Source organism: Hyla sarda, chromosome 1, assembly GCF_029499605.1.
Source record: "Hyla sarda isolate aHylSar1 chromosome 1, aHylSar1.hap1, whole genome shotgun sequence".
NCBI lineage: Eukaryota > Metazoa > Chordata > Amphibia > Anura > Hylidae > Hyla > Hyla sarda.
The window spans coordinates 605,979,540-606,001,073 of NC_079189.1; the positions used below are offsets into that span (position 1 = coordinate 605,979,540).

The following is a 21,534-nucleotide window of genomic DNA, read 5'->3' on the forward strand; positions in this document are numbered from 1 at the left end:
GTCTTTTATCCAGACAGACTAGTCTAGATTTTACAGCATACTGGATACCGGCCGTAAAGAATACCGGTATCCAGTATAGGAGATTTCTATTGTGTATGCAAAACTACAGATAAAGGATGTGTGGACATGCTGGGAGCTGTAGTTTTACAACAGCTGGAGGCAACACTGCTCTAACACAGTTATTTACAAACATTGCAGCTTCAGTTGTTACTAAACTACAACTCCCAGCATGCTGAAATAGTCAAAGCTTTCTCGGACTCCTGAATGACAAAGGAGTTGATCAGACATTCAGGAGTCTGTGAAAGATGAATGACACACATAGTGACAGCTATGCTGATTAGCATCCAGCTTTACTAGGAGAAGATAAAACAGATAGAACATGTATTCATAAAAATGCTGTACTTTTATCTAAAAAATCCTTGCACTAATTTTATGAAGATCTATTCTTATATTTATACATTTTATCCTGTTATGAACTCCCCATAATGTCTTCTGATTACTGCAGGCAAGCTCCAAGCATCTTCCTCTGTGTAACATGACACAGCATAAAACCATAGAGGAAAGGGTTACAGAGTAGAGAGTACTGATTGGCTGACTGCCCAGGCTTGCTCCTGTGAGGGAGACAGACTGACACGCCCCCTCCAGCCTGCACAATGAAAAAGTAACTCACCAGCAGATAAATGCTTATATCTCTGGATATATAGGTCCGAGACACATAAAAATTATATGCACATGATCAGGATTGGGTCCTGAGTAACATATCACTTTTTTCTTCTTTTTTTTTTAACTATGACAGGTACGCTTTAATAAAAGCTTAAAAGATACAAATTGACCCCTTCCATATTAAAATTTCAAATCACCCCCTTTTCCTATATAAAACCATGTAAACAAAATGGTACCGATACAAAAAATGTTATGGCGCAAAAAATGAGCCCTCATACAGCCTGGTATGCAAAAAAAAATGTAATAAAAGCTAAAGGGGTCAAAAAATGTCAATTAAAAAAATTCGACAAAGTTCTGAATTTTTTTTTAATTTGTAAAACATGATTGAAACTATAGAAATCTGGTATTACTGTAATCAGGCGGCCTAAAGTATCAAAACAACGTGTTACCTCAACCACAAGGTACCGTAAATGGTGTAGAAAAGAAGACCACCAAATTTGCTAAGTTATCTTTTACTATTTCACTTCACCAATATTTTTTTTGTTTCGGAGAATATGTTATTGAAAAATGAAAAGGTATCATTATAGTAGGTAGTTATGGCTATTATAGGGCGAGGAGGGAAAAAAGAGAGCGTAAAAGCGAAAATTGGCCGGACAAGTGGATCGTCATGAGGGAGAAGAAGATTTTGCTCTGTTTTAGTCCTATGGACAAGTAGTTTTTTATTAAATTTCCACACCCCTGTATATACAACTCAGCTACATGTACATTACACATATACAGCTCTACTGTGTACACATACAACTCAGCTACATGTACATTACACATATACAGCTCTACTGTGTACACATACAGCTCAGCTACATGCACATTACACATATACAGCTCTACTGTGTACACATACAGCCCAGCTACATGTACATTACACATATACAGCTCTACTGTGTACACATACAGCTCAGCTACATGTACATTACACATATACAGCTCTACTGTGTACACATACAGCTCAGCTACATGCACATTACACATATACAGCTCTACTGTGTACACATACAGCTCAGCTACATGCACATTACACATATACAGCTCTGTGTACACATACAGCTCAGCTACATGCACATTACACATATACAGCTCTACTGTGTACACATACAGCTCAGCTACATGCACATTACACATATACAGCTCTACTGTGTACACATACAGCTCAGCTACATGTACATTACACATATACAGCACTACTGTGTACACATACAGCTCAGCTACATGCACATTACACATATACAGCTCTACTGTATAAACATACAGCTCAGCTACATGTACATTACACATATACAGCTCTACTGTGTACACATACAGCTCAGCTACATGTACATTACACATATACAGCTCTACTGTGTACACATACAACTCAGCTACATGTACATTACACATATACAGCTCTACTGTGTACACATACAGCTCAGCTACATGTACATTACACATATACAGCTCTACTGTGTACACATACAGCTCAGCTACATGTACATTACACATATACAGCTCTACTGTGTACACATACAGCTCAGCTACATGTACATTACACATATACAGCTCTACTGTGTACACATACAGCTCAGCTACATGCACATTACACATATACAGCTCTACTGTGTACACATACAGCACAGCTACATGCACATTACATATATACAGCTCTACTGTGTACACATACAGCTCAGCTACATGTACATTACACATATACAGCTCTACTGTGTACACATACAGCTCAGCTACATGTACATTACACATATACAGCACTACTGTGTACACATACAGCTCAGCTACATGCACATTACACATATACAGCTCTACTGTGTACACATACAGCTCAGCTACATGTACATTACACATATACAGCTCTACTGTGTACACATACAGCTCAGCTAGATGTACATTACATATATACAGCTCTACTGTGTACACATACAGCTCAGCTACATGTACATTACACATATACAGCTCTACTGTGTACACATACAGCTCAGCTACATGTACATTACACATATACAGCTCTACTGTGTACACATACAGCTCAGCTACATGCACATTACACATATACAGCTCTACTGTGTACACATACAGCTCAGCTACATGCACATTACACATATACAGCTCTACTGTGTACACATACAACTCAGCTACATGTACATTACACATATACAGCTCTACTGTGTACACATACAACTCAGCTACATGTACATTACACATATACAGCTCTACTATGTACACATTCAGCTCAGCTACACGTACATTACACATATACAGCTCTACTGTGTACACATACAGCTCAGCTACATGTACATTACACATATACAGCTCTACTGTGTACACATACAGCTCAGCTACATGCACATTACACATATATACAGCTCTACTGTGTACACATACAGCTCAGCTACATGTACATTACACATATACAGCTCTACTGTGTACACATACAGCTCAGCTACATGTACATTACACATATACAGCTCTACTGTGTACACATACAGCTCATCTACATGCACATTACACATATACAGCTCTACTGTGTACACATACAGCTCAGCTACATGCACATTACACATATACAGCTCTACTGTGTACACATACAGCTCAGCTACATGCACATTACACATATACAGCTCTACTGTGTACACATACAGCTCAGCTACATGCACATTACACATATACAGCTCTACTGTGTACACATACAGCTCAGCTACATGTACATTACACATATACAGCTCTACTGTGTACACATACAGCTCAGCTACATGCACATTACACATATACAGCTCTGTGTACACATACAGCTCAGCTACATGCACAGTACACATATACAGCTCTACTGTGTACACATACAGCTCAGCTACATGCACAGTACACATATACAGCTCTACTGTGTACACATACAGCTCAGCTACATGCACATTACACATATACAGCTCTACTGTGTACACATACAGCCCAGCTACATGTACATTACACATATACAGCTCTACTGTGTACACATACAGCTCAGCTACATGCACAGTACACATATACAGCTCTACTGTGTACACATACAGCTCAGCTACATGCACAGTACACATATACAGCTCTACTGTGTACACATACAGCTCAGCTACATGTACATTACACATATACAGCTCTACTGTGTACACATACAGCTCAGCTACATGTACATTACACATATACAGCTCTACTGTGTACACATACAGCTCAGCTACATGCACATTACACATATACAGCACTACTGTGTACACATACAGCTCAGCTACATGCACATTATACATATACAGCTCTACTGTGTACACATACAGCTCAGCTACATGCACATTACACATATACAGCTCTACTGTGTACACATACAGCTCAGCTACATGTACATTACACATATACAGCTCTACTGTGTACACATACAGCTCAGCTACATGTACATTACACATATACAGCTCTACTGTGTACACATACAGCTCAGCTACATGTACATTACACATATACAGCTCTACTGTGTACACATACAGCTCAGCTACATGTACATTACACATATACAGCTCTACTGTGTACACATACAGCTCAGCTACATGTACATTACACATATACAGCACTACTGTGTACACATACAGCTCAGCTACATGTACATTACACATATACAGCACTACTGTGTACACATACAGCTCAGCAACATGTACATTACACATATACAGCACTACTGTGTACACATACAGCTCAGCTACATGTACATTACACATATACAGCACTACTGTGTACACATACAGCTCAGCTACATGTACATTTCACATATACAGCTCTACTGTGTACACATACAGCTCAGCTACATGTACATTGCACATATACAGCTCTACTGTGTACACATACAGCTCAGCTACATGTACATTACACATATACAGCTCTACTGTGTACACATACAGCTCAGCTACATGCACATTACACACAGCTCTACTGTGTACACATACAGCTCACCTACATGCACATTACACCTATACAGCTCTACTGTGTACACATACAGCTCAGCTACATGTACATTACACATATACAGATCTACTGTGTACACATACAGCTCAGCTACATGTACATTACACATATACAGCACTACTGTGTAAACATACAGCTCAGCTACATGCACATTACACATATACAGCTCTACTGTGTACACATACAGCTCAGCTACATGTACATTACACATATACAGCACTACTGTGTCCACATACAGCTCAGCTACATGTACATTACACATATACAGCTCTACTGTGTCCACATACAGCTCAGCTACATGTACATTACACATATACAGCTCTACTGTGTACACATACAGCTCAGCTACATGTACATTACACATATACAGCTCTACTGTGTACACATACAGCTCAGCTACATGCACAGTACACATATACAGCTCTACTGTGTACACATACAGCTCAGCTACATGCACAGTACACATATACAGCTCTACTGTGTACACATACAGCTCAGCTACATGCACAGTACACATATACAGCTCTACTGTGTACACATACAGCTCAGCTACATGCACATTACACATATACAGCACTACTGTGTACACATACAGCTCAGCTACATGTACATTACACATATACAGCTCTACTGTGTACACATACAGCTCAGCTACATGTACATTACACATATACAGCTCTACTGTGTACACATACAGCTCAGCTACATGTACATTACACATATACAGCTCTACTGTGTACACATACAGCTCAGCTACATGCACAGTACACATATACAGCTCTACTGTGTACACATACAGCTCAGCTACATGTACATTGCACATATACAGCTCTACTGTGTACACATACAGCTCAGCTACATGTACATTACACATATACAGCTCTACTGTGTACACATACAGCTCAGCTACATGTACATTACACATATACAGCACTACTGTGTACACATACAGCTCAGCTACATGTACATTACACATATACAGCTCTACTGTGTACACATACAGCTCAGCTACATGTACATTACACATATACAGCACTACTGTGTACACATACAGCTCAGCTACATGTACATTACACATATACAGCACTACTGTGTACACATACAGCTCAGCTACATGTACATTACACATATACAGCTCTACTGTGTACACATACAGCTCAGCTACATGTACATTGCACATATACAGCTCTACTGTGTACACATACAGCTCAGCTACATGTACATTACACATATACAGCTCTACTGTGTACACATACAGCTCAGCTACATGCACATTACACATATACAGCACTACTGTGTACACATACAGCTCAGCTACATGCACATTACACATATACAGCACTACTGTGTACACATACAGCTCAGCTACATGTACATTTCACATATACAGCTCTACTGTGTACACATACAGCTCAGCTACATGTACATTGCACATATACAGCTCTACTGTGTACACATACAGCTCAGCTACATGTACATTACACATATACAGCTCTACTGTGTACACATACAGCTCAGCTACATGTACATTACACATATACAGCACTACTGTGTACACATACAGCTCAGCTACATGTACATTACACATATACAGCACTACTGTGTACACATACAGCTCAGCTACATGTACATTACACATATACAGCTCTACTGTGTACACATACAGCTCAGCTACATGTACATTACACATATACAGCTCTACTGTGTACACATACAGCTCAGCTACATGTACATTACACATATACAGCTCTACTGTGTACACATACAGCTCAGCTACATGCACAGTACACATATACAGCTCTACTGTGTACACATACAGCTCAGCTACATGTACATTACACATATACAGCTCTACTGTGTACACATACAGCTCAGCTACATGTACATTACACATATACAGCTCTACTGTGTACACATACAGCTCAGCTACATGTACATTACACATATACAGCACTACTGTGTACACATACAGCTCAGCTACATGCACATTATACATATACAGCTCTACTGTGTACACATACAGCTCAGCTACATGCACATTACACATATACAGCTCTACTGTGTACACATACAGCTCAGCTACATGTACATTACACATATACAGCTCTACTGTGTACACATACAGCTCAGCTACATGTACATTACATATATACAGCTCTACTGTGTACACATACAGCTCAGCTACATGTACATTACACATATACAGCTCTACTGTGTACACATACAGCTCAGCTACATGTACATTACACATATACAGCTCTACTGTGTACACATACAGCTCAGCTACATGCACATTACACATATACAGCTCTACTGTGTACACATACAGCTCAGCTACATGTACATTACACATATATAGCTCTACTGTGTACACATACAGCTCAGCTACAAGTACATTACACATATACAGCTCTACTGTGTACACATACAGCTCAGCTACATGTACATTACACATATACAGCTCTACTGTGTACACATACAGCTCAGCTACATGTACATTACACATATACAGCACTACTGTGTACACATACAGCTCAGCTACATGTACATTACACATATACAGCACTACTGTGTACACATACAGCTCAGCTACATGTACATTACACATATACAGCTCTACTGTGTACACATACAGCTCAGCTACATGTACATTACACATATACAGCACTACTGTGTACACATACAGCTCAGCTACATGTACATTACACATATACAGCACTACTGTGTACACATACAGCTCAGCTACATGTACATTTCACATATACAGCTCTACTGTGTACACATACAGCTCAGCTACATGTACATTGCACATATACAGCTCTACTGTGTACACATACAGCTCAGCTACATGTACATTACACATATACAGCACTACTGTGTACACATACAGCTCAGCTACATGTACATTACACATATACAGCACTACTGTGTACACATACAGCTCAGCTACATGTACATTACACATATACAGCTCTACTGTGTACACATACAGCTCAGCTACATGTACATTACACATATACAGCACTACTGTGTACACATACAGCTCAGCTACATGTACATTACACATATACAGCACTACTGTGTACACATACAGCTCAGCTACATGTACATTTCACATATACAGCTCTACTGTGTACACATACAGCTCAGCTACATGTACATTGCACATATACAGCTCTACTGTGTACACATACAGCTCAGCTACATGTACATTACACATATACAGCTCTACTGTGTACACATACAGCTCAGCTACATGCACATTACACACAGCTCTACTGTGTACACATACAGCTCACCTACATGCACACTACACCTATACAGCTCTACTGTGTACACATACAGCTCAGCTACATGCACATTACACATATACAGCACTACTGTGTAAACATACAGCTCAGCTACATGCACATTATACATATACAGCTCTACTGTGTACACATACAGCTCAGCTACATGTACATTACACATATACAACACTACTGTGTACACATACAGCTCAGCTACATGTACATTACACATATACAGCTCTACTGTGTACACATACAGCTCAGCTACATGCACATTACACATATACAGCTCTACTGTGTACACAAACAGCTCAGCTACATGTACATTACACATATACAGCTCTACTGTGTACACATACAGCTCAGTTACATGCACATTACACATATACAGCTCTACTGTGTACACATACAGCTCAGCTACATGCACATTACACATATACAGCTCTACTGTGTACACATACAGCTCAGCTACATGTACATTACACATATACAGCTCTACTGTGTACACATACAGCTCAGCTACATGTACATTACACATATACATCACTACTGTGTACACATACAGCTCAGCTACATGCACATTACACATATACAGTTCTACTGTGTACACATACAGCTCAGCTACATGCACATTACACATATACAGCTCTACTGTGTACACATACAGCTCAGCTACATGTATATTACACATATACAGCTCTACTGTGTACACATACAGCTCAGCTACATGTACATTACACATATACAGCTCTACTGTGTACACATACAGCTCAGCTACATGTACATTACACATATACAGCTCTACTGTGTACACATACAGCTCAGCTACATGTACATTACACATATACAGCTCTACTGTGTACACATACAGCTCAGCTACATGCACATTACACATATACAGCTCTACTGTGTACACATACAGCTCAGCTACATGTACATTACACATATACAGCTCTACTGTGTACACATACAGCTCAGCTACATGTACATTACACATATACAGCTCTACTGTGTACACATACAGCTCAGCTACATGTGCATTACACATATACAGCTCTACTGTGTACACATACAGCTCAGCTACATGTACATTACACATATACAGCTCTACTGTGTACACATACAGCTCAGCTACATGTACATTACACATATACAGCTCTACTGTGTACACATACAGCTCAGCTACATGTACATTACACATATACAGCTCTACTGTGTACACATACAGCACAACTACATGTACATTACACATATATACAGCTCTACTGTGTACACATACAGCTCAGCTACATGTACATTACACATATACAGCTCTACTGTGTACACATACAGCTCAGCTACATGTACATAACACATATACAGCTCTACTGTGTACACATACAGCTCAGCTACATGCACATTACACATATATACAGCTCTACTGTGTACACATACAGCTCAGCTACATGTACATTTCACATATATACAGCACTACTGTGTACACATACAGCTCAGCTACATGTACATTTCACATATACAGCTCTACTGTGTACACATACAGCTCAGCTACATGTACATTGCACATATACAGCTCTACTGTGTACACATACAGCTCAGCTACATGTACATTACACATATACAGCTCTACTGTGTACACATACAGCTCAGCTACATGCACATTACACACAGCTCTACTGTGTACACATACAGCTCACCTACATGCACATTACACCTATACAGCTCTACTGTGTACACATACAGCTCAGCTACATGCACATTACACATATACAGCACTACTGTGTAAACATACAGCTCAGCTACATGCACATTATACATATACAGCTCTACTGTGTACACATACAGCTCAGCTACATGTACTTTACACATATACAGCTCTACTGTGTACACATACAGCACAACTACATGTACATTACACATATATACAGCTCTACTGTGTACACATACAGCTCAGCTACATGCACATAACACATATACAGCTCTACTGTGTACACATACAGCTCAGCTACATGTACATTACACATATACAGCACTACTGTGTACACACACAGCTCAGCTACATGTACATTACACATATACAGCTCTACTGTGTACACATACAGCTCAGCTACATTACACATATACAGCTCTACTGTGTACACATACAGCTCAGCTACATGTACATTACACATATACAGCTCTACTGTGCACACATACAGCTCAGCTACATGCACATTACACATATACAGCTCTACTGTGTACACATACAGCTCAGCTACATGTACATTACACATATACAGCTCTACTGTGTACACATACAGCTCAGCTACATGCACATTACACATATACAGCTCTACTGTGTACACATACAGCTCAGCTACATGTACATTACACATATACAGCTCTACTGTGTACACATACAGCTCAGCTACATGCACATTACACATATACAGCTCTACTGTGTACACATACAGCACAGCTACATGTACATTACACATATACAGCACTACTGTGTACACATACAGCTCAGCTACATGCACATTACACATATACAGCTCTACTGTGTACACATACAGCTCAGCTACATATACATTACACATATACAGCACTACTGTGTACACATACAGCTCAGCTACATGTACATTACACATATACAGCTCTACTGTGTACACATACAGCTCAGCTACATGTACATTACACATATACAGCTCTACTGTGTACACATACAGCTCAGCTACATGTACATTACACATATACAGCTCTACTGTGTACACATACAGCTCAGCTACATGTACATTACACATATACAGCTCTACTGTGTACACATACAGCTCAGCTACATGCACATTACACATATACAGCTCTACTGTGTACACATACAGCTCAGCTACATGTACATTACACATATACAGCTCTACTGTGTACACATACAGCTCAGCTACATGTACATTACACATATACAGCTCTACTGTGTACACATACAGCTCAGCTACATGTACATTACACATATACAGCTCTACTGTGTACACATACAGCTCATCTACATGCACATTACACATATACAGCACTACTGTGTACACATACAGCTCAGCTACATGCACATTACACATATACAGCTCTACTGTGTACACATACAGCTCAGCTACATGTACATTACACATATACAGCTCTACTGTGTACACATACAGCTCAGCTACATGTACATTACACATATACAGCTCTACTGTGTACACATACAGCTCACCTACATGTACATTACACATACACAGCCCTACTGTGTACACATACAGCTCAGCTACATGTACATTACACATATACAGCACTACTGTGTACACATACAGCCCAGCTACATGCACATTACACATATACAGCTCTACTGTGTACACATACAGCTCAGCTACATGCACATTACACATATACAGCTCTACTGTGTACACATACAGCTCAGCTACATGTACATTACACATATACAGCTCTACTGTGTACACATACAGCTCAGCTACATGTACATTACACATATACAGCTCTACTGTGTACACATACAGCTCAGCTACATGCACATTACACATATACAGCTCTACTGTGTACACATACAGCTCAGCTACATGTACATTACACATATACAGCTCTACTGTGTACACATACAGCTCAGCTACATGTACATTGCACATATACAGCTCTACTGTGTACACATACAGCTCAGCTACATGCACATTACACATATACAGCTCTACTGTGTACACATACAGCTCAGCTACATGTACATTACACATATACAGCTCTACTGTGTACACATACAGCTCAGCTACATGCACATTACACATATACAGCTCTACTGTGTACACATACAGCTCAGCTACATGCACATTACATATATACAGCTCTACTGTGTACACATACAGCTCAGCTACATGTACATTACACATATACAGCTCTACTGTGTACACATACAGCTCAGCTACATGCACATTACACACAGCTCTGCTGCAGACATATATAACACACACATACACAGCTCTGCACCACGCACATCACACACACACAGCTCTGCTGCATACACATAACTTCAGCTCATCCAGCTGCGATCACAACCAGAACAGCAGAGTCCTGCATACACTGAGCAGATGAGCCTAGAGCAGCAGCCCCTGATCATGTGACTCCTCCTCCTCCATGTGACTGATCACATGACGGTGACATCATCGCAGGTCCTGTAAGTACACGTCTTTTGGGTAGGTGAAGGTTTGTATATATACCTGTGTAGATTTGGGGCACATAATATAATGGGGTTATTATCAGCTCTCATCTATAAACAGCGCCCCCTGTCCTCAGGTCATTTGATGTATTACACTTCAGCCCCATTGAAGTGAATGCGGTATAGCTGCATTATCTCACACTATAGATGTTTGTTCTTAACCCTTTCTTAACACTACGTACATAAAATATTAAAGGGGTATTCCGGGAATTTTTTTTATGTGACTATGCTACAGGGGCTGTTAGTGTAGTTCATAATATAGTGTCTGTACCTGTGTGTGACTGTTTTCTCACAATTCTTATGTGATTTTCACCCCAATATTTATTTTTAACAACATACTTATATCCTGACCTCATATCCTGACCCTATATGCCATCCTCATATCCTGTCCTTATATTCCATCCTTTTATCCTGACCTCATATCCCGACCCTGTATGCCATCCTCTTATCCTGTCCTTATATCTCGTCCTCATATCCCGACCTCACATCCTGTCCTTATATTCCATCCTTATATCCTGACCTCATATCCTGTCCTTATATTCCATCCTTATATCCTGACCTCATATCCTGTCCTTATATCTCATCCTCATATCCTGTCCTTGTATCTCATCCTCATATCCTGTCATTTTATTCCATCCTTATATCCTGACCTCATATCCTGTCCTTATATCTCATCCTCATATCTGTCCTTGTATCTCGTCCTCATATCCCGATCTCACATCCTGTCCTTTTATTCCTTCCTTATATCCTGACCTCATATCCTGACCCTATATGCCATCCTCTTATCCTGTCCTTATATCTCATCCTCATATCCTGACCTCATATCCCGACCCTCTATGCCATCCTCTTATCCTGTCCTTATATCTCGTCCTCATATCCCGACCTCACATCCTGTTCTTTTATTCCATCCTTATATCTTGACCTCATATCCTGACCCTATATCTCATCCTCATATCCTGTCTTCATATCTCAATCCCATATCAAAACCTCACATCCCAGCCTCATACCCCAACCTCCTATCTCGTCCTCATATCCCAACACCTCCGATCTTGTCCTCATACCCTGTCCTTGTACCCCATCCTTTTATCCTGATCTTCTATCCTATCCCATCTTTATACCCTGACCTCTTATTCCATCTTCCTATCTTATCCTGTACTCATATCCCGTCCCCATATATTAACCCTATATCCCAACATTACATCCTGTCCTCATATCCCGTCTTGGTATCCCTACCTCATATCCCGTCCTCATATCCTGACTTCACATTCCAACCTTATATACTGAACTCATATGTCGCCCTCAATATCCCAACCTCATATCCTGCCCTCACATCCCAACTTTAAAGCGTACCTGTCAGATCACCCAAAAAAAAAACAAATCTGTGATAAGTTGCTCAGTATCTCATCCTGATCATGTACATATCATTTTTATGTGTCTATGACTTATATTTCTCTCAGAATTAGCTCTTTTTCTGAATTACCTTAATGTTGTTGACTAGAAGCAGGGGGTGGGTGCCTTTCTTCTCCTCAGGTGATAACCACTCCCCCTCCCTCACTCTCCTCAGTCACTGGTCTCAGTGAGCATCTGTAACCCTTTCCTTTCTGGTTTTATGCTATACACAAACACTGTGTGCTTACAGCTTTTGCAAAACTACAGCTCCCAGCATGCCCACACATCCTTTGAGTTGTAGTTTTGCAACAGCTGGAGGCATATGATTGGTAAAACTCAGATTTACAGCAGTGTTGCTGCAGGCTGTGTTCCTCCTACTGTTGCAAAACTACACCTCCCAGCATGCCCACACATCATTTGGCTGTGCAGGAATGCTAGGAGTTTTGCAACAGCTGGAGGCGTATGATTGTAGTCCCCCTGTATTAGATATACACACACACTGACTTAATTTATTCATACACATGCACATTACATAGACAACACAGATTTACACACATATATATCCACACACACACACACACATATGCAGGGACACTTACTTTTTAAACAAAAAACCCTCCATTCAGTCCCCATCTTCAGTCCCCAGCTTCTTTCATCATCTGCTCACAGGCAGCAGTGTACTCCCGCCCCTTCTCCTCACAGGCAGCAGTGTACTCCCGTCCCTCCCCCCTTCTCCTCACACAGGAGACTATAAAGTAAACGCAGACAGTGAGGGAGCTGATCACTGCAGCTTTAGATCTGCAGACCTGTCAATCAAGAAGTAGGTCCATGTCGTAGGTGATGACGAGTGGACACAGCCAGGCTGGTATGTTTCCCATGAGGTAGTTGTTTGACTGGCTTTTTCAGTATGAAATACTGAAAGTTTTTTTAATGAAAGCAATTACAAAACCTATTGGTGCATGCTTTACAACTTATCAAAAGTTTTTATATCTGACAGTGCCCATTTAAATACTGACCTTATATCCTGCACTCACATCCCGACCGTAAATACTATCCTCATAGCCTATCCTTACATCCCCTGCTCACATCCCGACCTTATATACTGACCTTCAACCCCCAATCGCTTTATTACAGCTCAGGCCCAACTTATGCCCAAGCTTTGCATGTCTGGGTGAACGAGATGGTCCAGCTTTTGGTTTTTTCTTCCTTGCCTTCTAATAACCACTTTAATTTTCTACTTACAGACTCATATGAGGACTTGTTTTTTGCGCCATCAATTGTTCTTTGTAATTACATCAATCATTTTACCACCAAATCTACAGTGAATAAAAAAAATATTTGTGGAGCAAAAGGTAAAAACCCACCATTTTAACCGGCGTTGCCCAGTCTTCCTACCTAAGCCTTGTGGGAGGGGAAAAGCAACAACGATACTCTCATTTTTATGACTGGAGAGGTGACACTGCTGGGAATGCTGGGACATTATATAGTAATGGAGGGGTCTGGTGATGACTGGAGAGGTGACACTGCTGGGAATGCTGGGACATTATACAGTAATGGAGGGGTCTGGTGATGACTGGAGAGGTGACACTGCTGGGACATTATACAGTAATGGAGGGGTCTGGTGATGACTGGAGAGGTGACACTGCTGGGACATTATACAGTAATGGAGGGGTCTGGTGATGACTGGAGAGGTGACCCTGCTGGGACATTATACAGTAATGGAGAGGTCTGGTGATGACTGGAGAGGTGACACTGCTGGGACATTATACAGTAATGGAGGGGTCTGGTGATGACTGGAGAGGTGACACTGCTGGGGCATTATACAGTAATGGAGGGGTCTGGTGATGACTGGAGAGGTGACACTGCTGGGAATGCTCGGACATTGTACAGTAATGGAGGGGTCTGGTGATGACTGGAGAGGTGACACTGCTGGGACATTATACAGTAATGGAGGGGTCTGGTGATGACTGCAGAGGTGACACTACTGGGACATTATACAGTAATGGAGGGGTCTGGTGATGACTGGAGAGGTGACACTGCTGGGAATGCTGGGACATTATACAGTAATGGAGGGGTCTGGTGATGACTGGAGAGGTGACACTTCTGGGAATGCTGGGACATTATATAGTAATGGAGGGGTCTGGTGATGACTGGAGAGGTGACACTGCTGGGACATTATACAGTAATGGGGGGGTCTGGTGATGACTGGAGAGGTGACACTGCTGGGACATTATACAGTAATGGAGGGGTCTGGTGATGACTGGAGAGGTGACACTGCTGGGACATTATACAGTAATGGAGGGGTCTGGTGATGACTGGAGAGGTGACACTGCTGGGAATGCTGGGACATTATACAGTAATGGAGGGGTCTGGTGATGACTGGAGAGGTGACACTGCTGGGACATTATACAGTAATGGAGGGGTCTGGTGATGACTGGAGAGGTGACACTGCTGGGAATGCTGGGACATTATACAGTAATGGAGGGGTCTGGTGATGACTGGAGAGGTGACACTGCTGGGACATTATACAGTAATGGAGGGGTCTGGTGATGACTGGAGAGGTGACACTGCTGGGAATGCTGGGACATTATACAGTAATGGAGGGGTCTGGTGATGACTGGAGAGGTGACACTGCTGGGAATGCTGGGACATTATACAGTAATGGAGGAGTCTGGTGATGACTGGAGAGGTGACACTGCTGGGAATGCTGGGACATTATACAGTAATGGAGGGGTCTGGTGATGACTGGAGAGGTGACACTGCTGGGAATACTGGGATATTATACAGTAATGGAGGGGTCTGGTGATGACTGGAGAGGTGACACTGCTGGGACATTATACAGTAATGGAGGGGTCTGGTGATGACTGGAGAGGTGACACTGCTGGGAATGCTGGGACATTATACAGTAATGGAGGGGTCTGGTGATGACTGGAGAGGTGACACTGCTGGGAATGCTGGGACATTATACAGTAATGGAGGGGTCTGGTGATGACTGGAGAGGTTACACTGCTGGGAATGCTGGGACATTATACAGTAATGGAGGGGTCTGGTGATGACTGGAGAGGTGACACTGCTGGGACATTATACAGTAATGGAGGGGTCTGGTGATGACTGGAGAGGTGACACTGCTGGGACATTATATAGTAATGGAGGGGTCTGGTGATGACTGGAGAGGTGACACTGCTGGAAATGCTGGGACATTATACAGTAATGGAGGGGTCTGGTGATGACTGGAGAGGTGACACTGCTGGGACATTATACAGTAATGGAGGGGTCTGGTGATGACTGGAGAGGTGACACTGCTGGGAATGCTGGGACATTATACAGTAATGGAGGGGTCTGGTGATGACTGGAGAGGTGACACTGCTGGGACATTATACAGTAATGGAGGGGTCTGGTGATGACTGGAGAGGTGACACTGCTGGGAATGCTGGGACATTATACAGTAATGGAGGGGTCTGGTGATGACTGGAGAGGTGACCCTGCTGGGAATGCTGGGACATTATACAGTAATGGAGGGGTCTGGTGATGACTGGAGAGGGGACACCGCTGGGAATGCTGGGACATTATACAGTAATGGAGGGGTCTGATGATGACTGGAGAGGTGACACTGCTGGGAATGCTGGGACATTATACAGTAATGGAGGGGTCTGGTGATGACTGGAGAGGTGACACTGCTGGGAATGCTGGGACATTATACAGTAATGGAGGGATCTGGTGATGACTGGAGAGGTGACACTGCTGGGAATGCTGGGACATTATATAGTAATGGAGGGGTCTGGTGATGACTGGAGAGGTGACCCTGCTGGGAATGCTGGGATATTATACAGTAATGGAGGGGTCTGGTGATGACTGGAGAGGTGACACTGCTGGGAATGCCGGGACATTATATAGTAATGGAGGGGTCTGGTGATGACTGGAGAGGTGACACTGCTGGGAATGCTGGGACATTATATAGTAATGGAGGGGTCTGGTGATGACTGGAGAGGTGACACTGCTGGGAATGCTGGGACATTATACAGTAATGGAGGGGTCTGGTGATGACTGGAGAGGTGACCCTGCTGGGACATTATACAGTAATGGAGGGGTCTGGTGATGACTGGAGAGGTGACACTGCTGGGACATTATACAGTAATGGAGGGGTCTGGTGATGACTGGAGAGGTGACACTTCTGGGAATGCTGGGACATTATACAGTAATGGAGGGGTCTGGTGATGACTGGAGAGGTGACACTGCTGGGAATGCTGGGACATTATATAGTAATGGAGGGGTCTGGTGATGACTGGAGAGGTGACCCTGCTGGGAATGCTGGGATATTATACAGTAATGGAGGGGTCTGGTGATGACTGGAGAGGTGACACTGCTGGAAATGCTGGGACATTATACAGTAATGGAGGGGTCTGGTGATGACTGGAGAGGTGACACTGCTGGGAATGCTGGGACATTATACAGTAATGGAGGGGTCTGATGATGACTGGAGAGGTGACACTGCTGGGAATGCTGGGACATTATACAGTAATGGAGGGGTCTGGTGATGACTGGAGAGGTGACACTGCTGGGACATTATACAGTAATGGAGGGGTCTGGTCATGACTGGAGAGGTGACACTGCTGGGACATTATACAGTAATGGAGGGGTCTGGTGATGACTGGAGAGGTGACACTGCTGGGACATTATACAGTAATGGAGGGATCTGGTGATGACTGGAGAGGTGACACTGCTGGGACATTATATAGTAATGGAGGGGTCTGGTGATGACTGGAGAGGTGACCCTGCTGGGAATGCTGGGATATTATACAGTAATGGAGGGGTCTGATGATGACTGGAGAGGTGACACTGCTGGGAATGCCGGGACATTATATAGTAATGGAGTGGTCTGGTGATGACTGGAGAGGTGACCCTGCTGGGAATGCTGGGATATTATACAGTAATGGAGGGGTCTGGTGATGACTGGAGAGGTGACACTGCTGGGACATTATACAGTAATGGAGGGGTCTGATGATGACTGGAGAGGTGACACTGCTGGCAATGCTGGGACATTATACAGTAATGGAGGGGTCTGGTGATGACTGGAGAGGTGACACTGCTGGAAATGCTGGGACATTATACAGTAATGGAGGGGTCTGGTGATGACTGGAGAGGTGACACTGCTGGGAATGCTGGGATATTATACAGTAATGGAGGGGTCTGGTGATGACTGGAGAGGTGACACTGCTGGGAATGCTGGGACATTATACAGTAATGGAGGGGTCTGGTGATGACTGGAGAGGTGACACTGCTGGGACATTATACAGTAATGGAGGGGTCTGGTGATGACTGGAGAGGTGACACTGCTGGGAATGCTGGGACATTATACAGTAATGGAGGGGTCTGGTGATGACTGGAGAGGTGACACTGCTGGGACATTATACAGTAATGGAGAGGTCTGGTGATGACTGGAGAGGTGACACTGCTGGGAATGCTGGGACATTATATAGTAATGGAGGGGTCTGGTGATGACTGGAGAGGTGACACTGCTGGGAATGCTGGGACATTATACAGTAATGGAGGGGTCTGGTGATGACTGGAGAAGTGACACTGCTGGGAATGCTGGGACATTATACAGTAATGGAGGGGTCTGGTGATGACTGGAGAGGTGACACTGCTGGGAATGCTGGGACATTATACAGTAATGGAGGGGTCTGGTGATGACTGGAGAGGTGACACTGCTGGGAATGCTGGGACATTATACAGTAACACCACTGGAGGGGTCGGGGTGATGACTGTATCATTGTGTGTCAGGTTCCTATAAGGTGTCAGGACGTGGCGGTCTATTTCTCCATGGAGGAGTGGGAGTATGTAGAAGGACACAAGGATCAGTACAAGGATCAGGTGATGATGGAGGATCAGCAGCCCCTCACATCAGCAGGTAATAGACATGACTATATACACACGTCCTCTCATTATTTGTATGTAAAGAATTAATTCAGTCTCTGTATGTGTTCCCTACAGTCAGATCCAGTAAGAGAACAGCACCAGAGAGGTGTCCCCGTCCTCTTCTTCCACAGGATCAGGTAGATGGAGATATTCCCTATGATCTGTAGAAGGGCTGTGAAGCTCTTTTGGTCAGTCCCCTCAACCTCCATGACTCCTCATCTCCTGCTCATCTGTAACATTCCAGGTGACTTATCCTACTGTCTGATGACTTTTACAATATTTTTTCCATATCTTATAAATCAGGGAGAAGATCTGAACTGTTTTAATGCTACAGACATAAAGGAAGAAAAAGAGACACATGTGAGCGGTGATGAGCAGTATAAGGAAGACATTCCTACAGGGAACGATCTGATCAATATTAATGCTATAGACATAAAGGAAGAAGAAGAGACAGATGTGAGCGGTGATGAGCAGTACAAGGAGGACATTCCTATAGGGATAGATTTGATCTATATTAATGCTATTGACATAAAGGAAGAGGAAGAGACAGATGTGAGCGGTGATGAGCAGTATAAGGAGGATATTCCTACAGGTAACTTCCCAGGTGAGTACTAACCACTAAATGCAGAGCACAGTCACATTCATTCAGGACATACATTCATGCCCATTGTCGTGAAGCAGTTAAATCAAAATATGTTTATCTCAAAGTTTCGACCCCTATAACTTTTTTAGTTTTCCCATTTTCTAGACTAATATATATGTCCTGTAATCTGGACTATAAAATGTCCTGTAATCTGGACTATTCCTCAGGACTGTAACCCCCCCAGTCGACCAAAAAAAATTGTTTACCTCTCATGTTTTTTGTAGCAATAATCTATTTAACCTTGAAGATGTCAGAAGAGCCGGAGACAGGTGTGGGGACAAGATTCTTCTGAGAAAACCGGTTTAGGACAAGAGGCTTGAGGAGAGAGACGTGGAAGGAATTGGGAATACGTAACGTAGCAGGTAGACAGAGTTTGTAGGAGGCAGCGTTGATTTTTTTTTTAGAATCTGGAAGGGACCAAGGTGGCGAGGACCAAGCTTGTAACAGGGGATCTTGAAGCCGATGTATTTGGATGAAAGCAACACCCTGTCACCTGGAGAGAAGGACGGAGGAGGTCTTCTACTTTTATCAACTTGCGCCTTCATACGTGAAGAAGCCTGGGATAACAACTGTCGGGTCTGTTGCCAGATTGTGGAGAAGTCACGGACCAGCTCATCAACAGCAGGCACACCAGAGGAGACTGGGAGAGGAAGAGGAGAACGGAGATGGAGCCCGTAGACAACAAAAAAGGGATACTACCTCTTGGACTCGGAATCCTTATGATTTTAAGAGAATTCAGCACAGGGGAGAAGGTCGACCCAATCATCTTGCCGAGCTGAAACAAAATGCCAAAGATAAGTCTCAAGGATTTGATTAACCTCTCCACCTGACCGTTGGACTGAGGGTGGTAGGCCGAGGAGAAGTCCAGCTTGATGTCCAGACGGTTATAAAAGGGCTCGCCAGAACTTAGGGACAAACTGCACACCACGATCCAAAACGATATGTTGAGGAAGACCATGTAAACGAAAGACATGCAGCAAGAAGTACTTTGCCAGCTGTGGAGCAGAAGGAAGACCTGGTAGAGGAATGAAATGAGCCATCTTGTAAAACCGATCTACAACGACCCAAATGACACTGTTCTTATTAGATGGTGGCAAATCGGGGATGAAATCCATGGCAATATGGGACCAGGGAGTCTCTGGAATGGGTAAAGGCTGTAAGAGTCCTGCAGGTCTCTGTCGAGGAGTTTTGGCACAAGTTTCACAGGATCAAACAAAATCAGAAACATCACGTTTGAGATGGGGCCACCAGTAATGCCAAGAGATTTGAAGTAGAGTCTTGTGTATTCCAGGGTGTCCTGCTGTCAAGGAAGAATGACCCCATTTCAGTACCTTGCATCTTAATCGGGCGGGCACAAAGGATTTTCCTGGAGGAACTTGTTG

At 42.8% G+C, this 21,534-nt stretch overlaps 1 protein-coding gene across 1 annotated transcript in view; it reads left to right on the forward strand.

The window, feature by feature from the left end:
- The window catches only part of LOC130297799 (zinc finger protein 84-like), a 67,669-nt gene that overhangs the window by 31,787 nt on the left and 14,348 nt on the right, over nucleotides 1–21,534 (forward strand). The window contains 5 exon segments of the mRNA XM_056550730.1: nucleotides 14,728–14,788; nucleotides 14,940–14,945; nucleotides 19,375–19,501; nucleotides 19,585–19,646; nucleotides 19,813–20,113. Of these exon segments, the coding sequence (XP_056406705.1) occupies nucleotides 14,728–14,788; nucleotides 14,940–14,945; nucleotides 19,375–19,501; nucleotides 19,585–19,646; nucleotides 19,813–20,113 (557 nt within the window).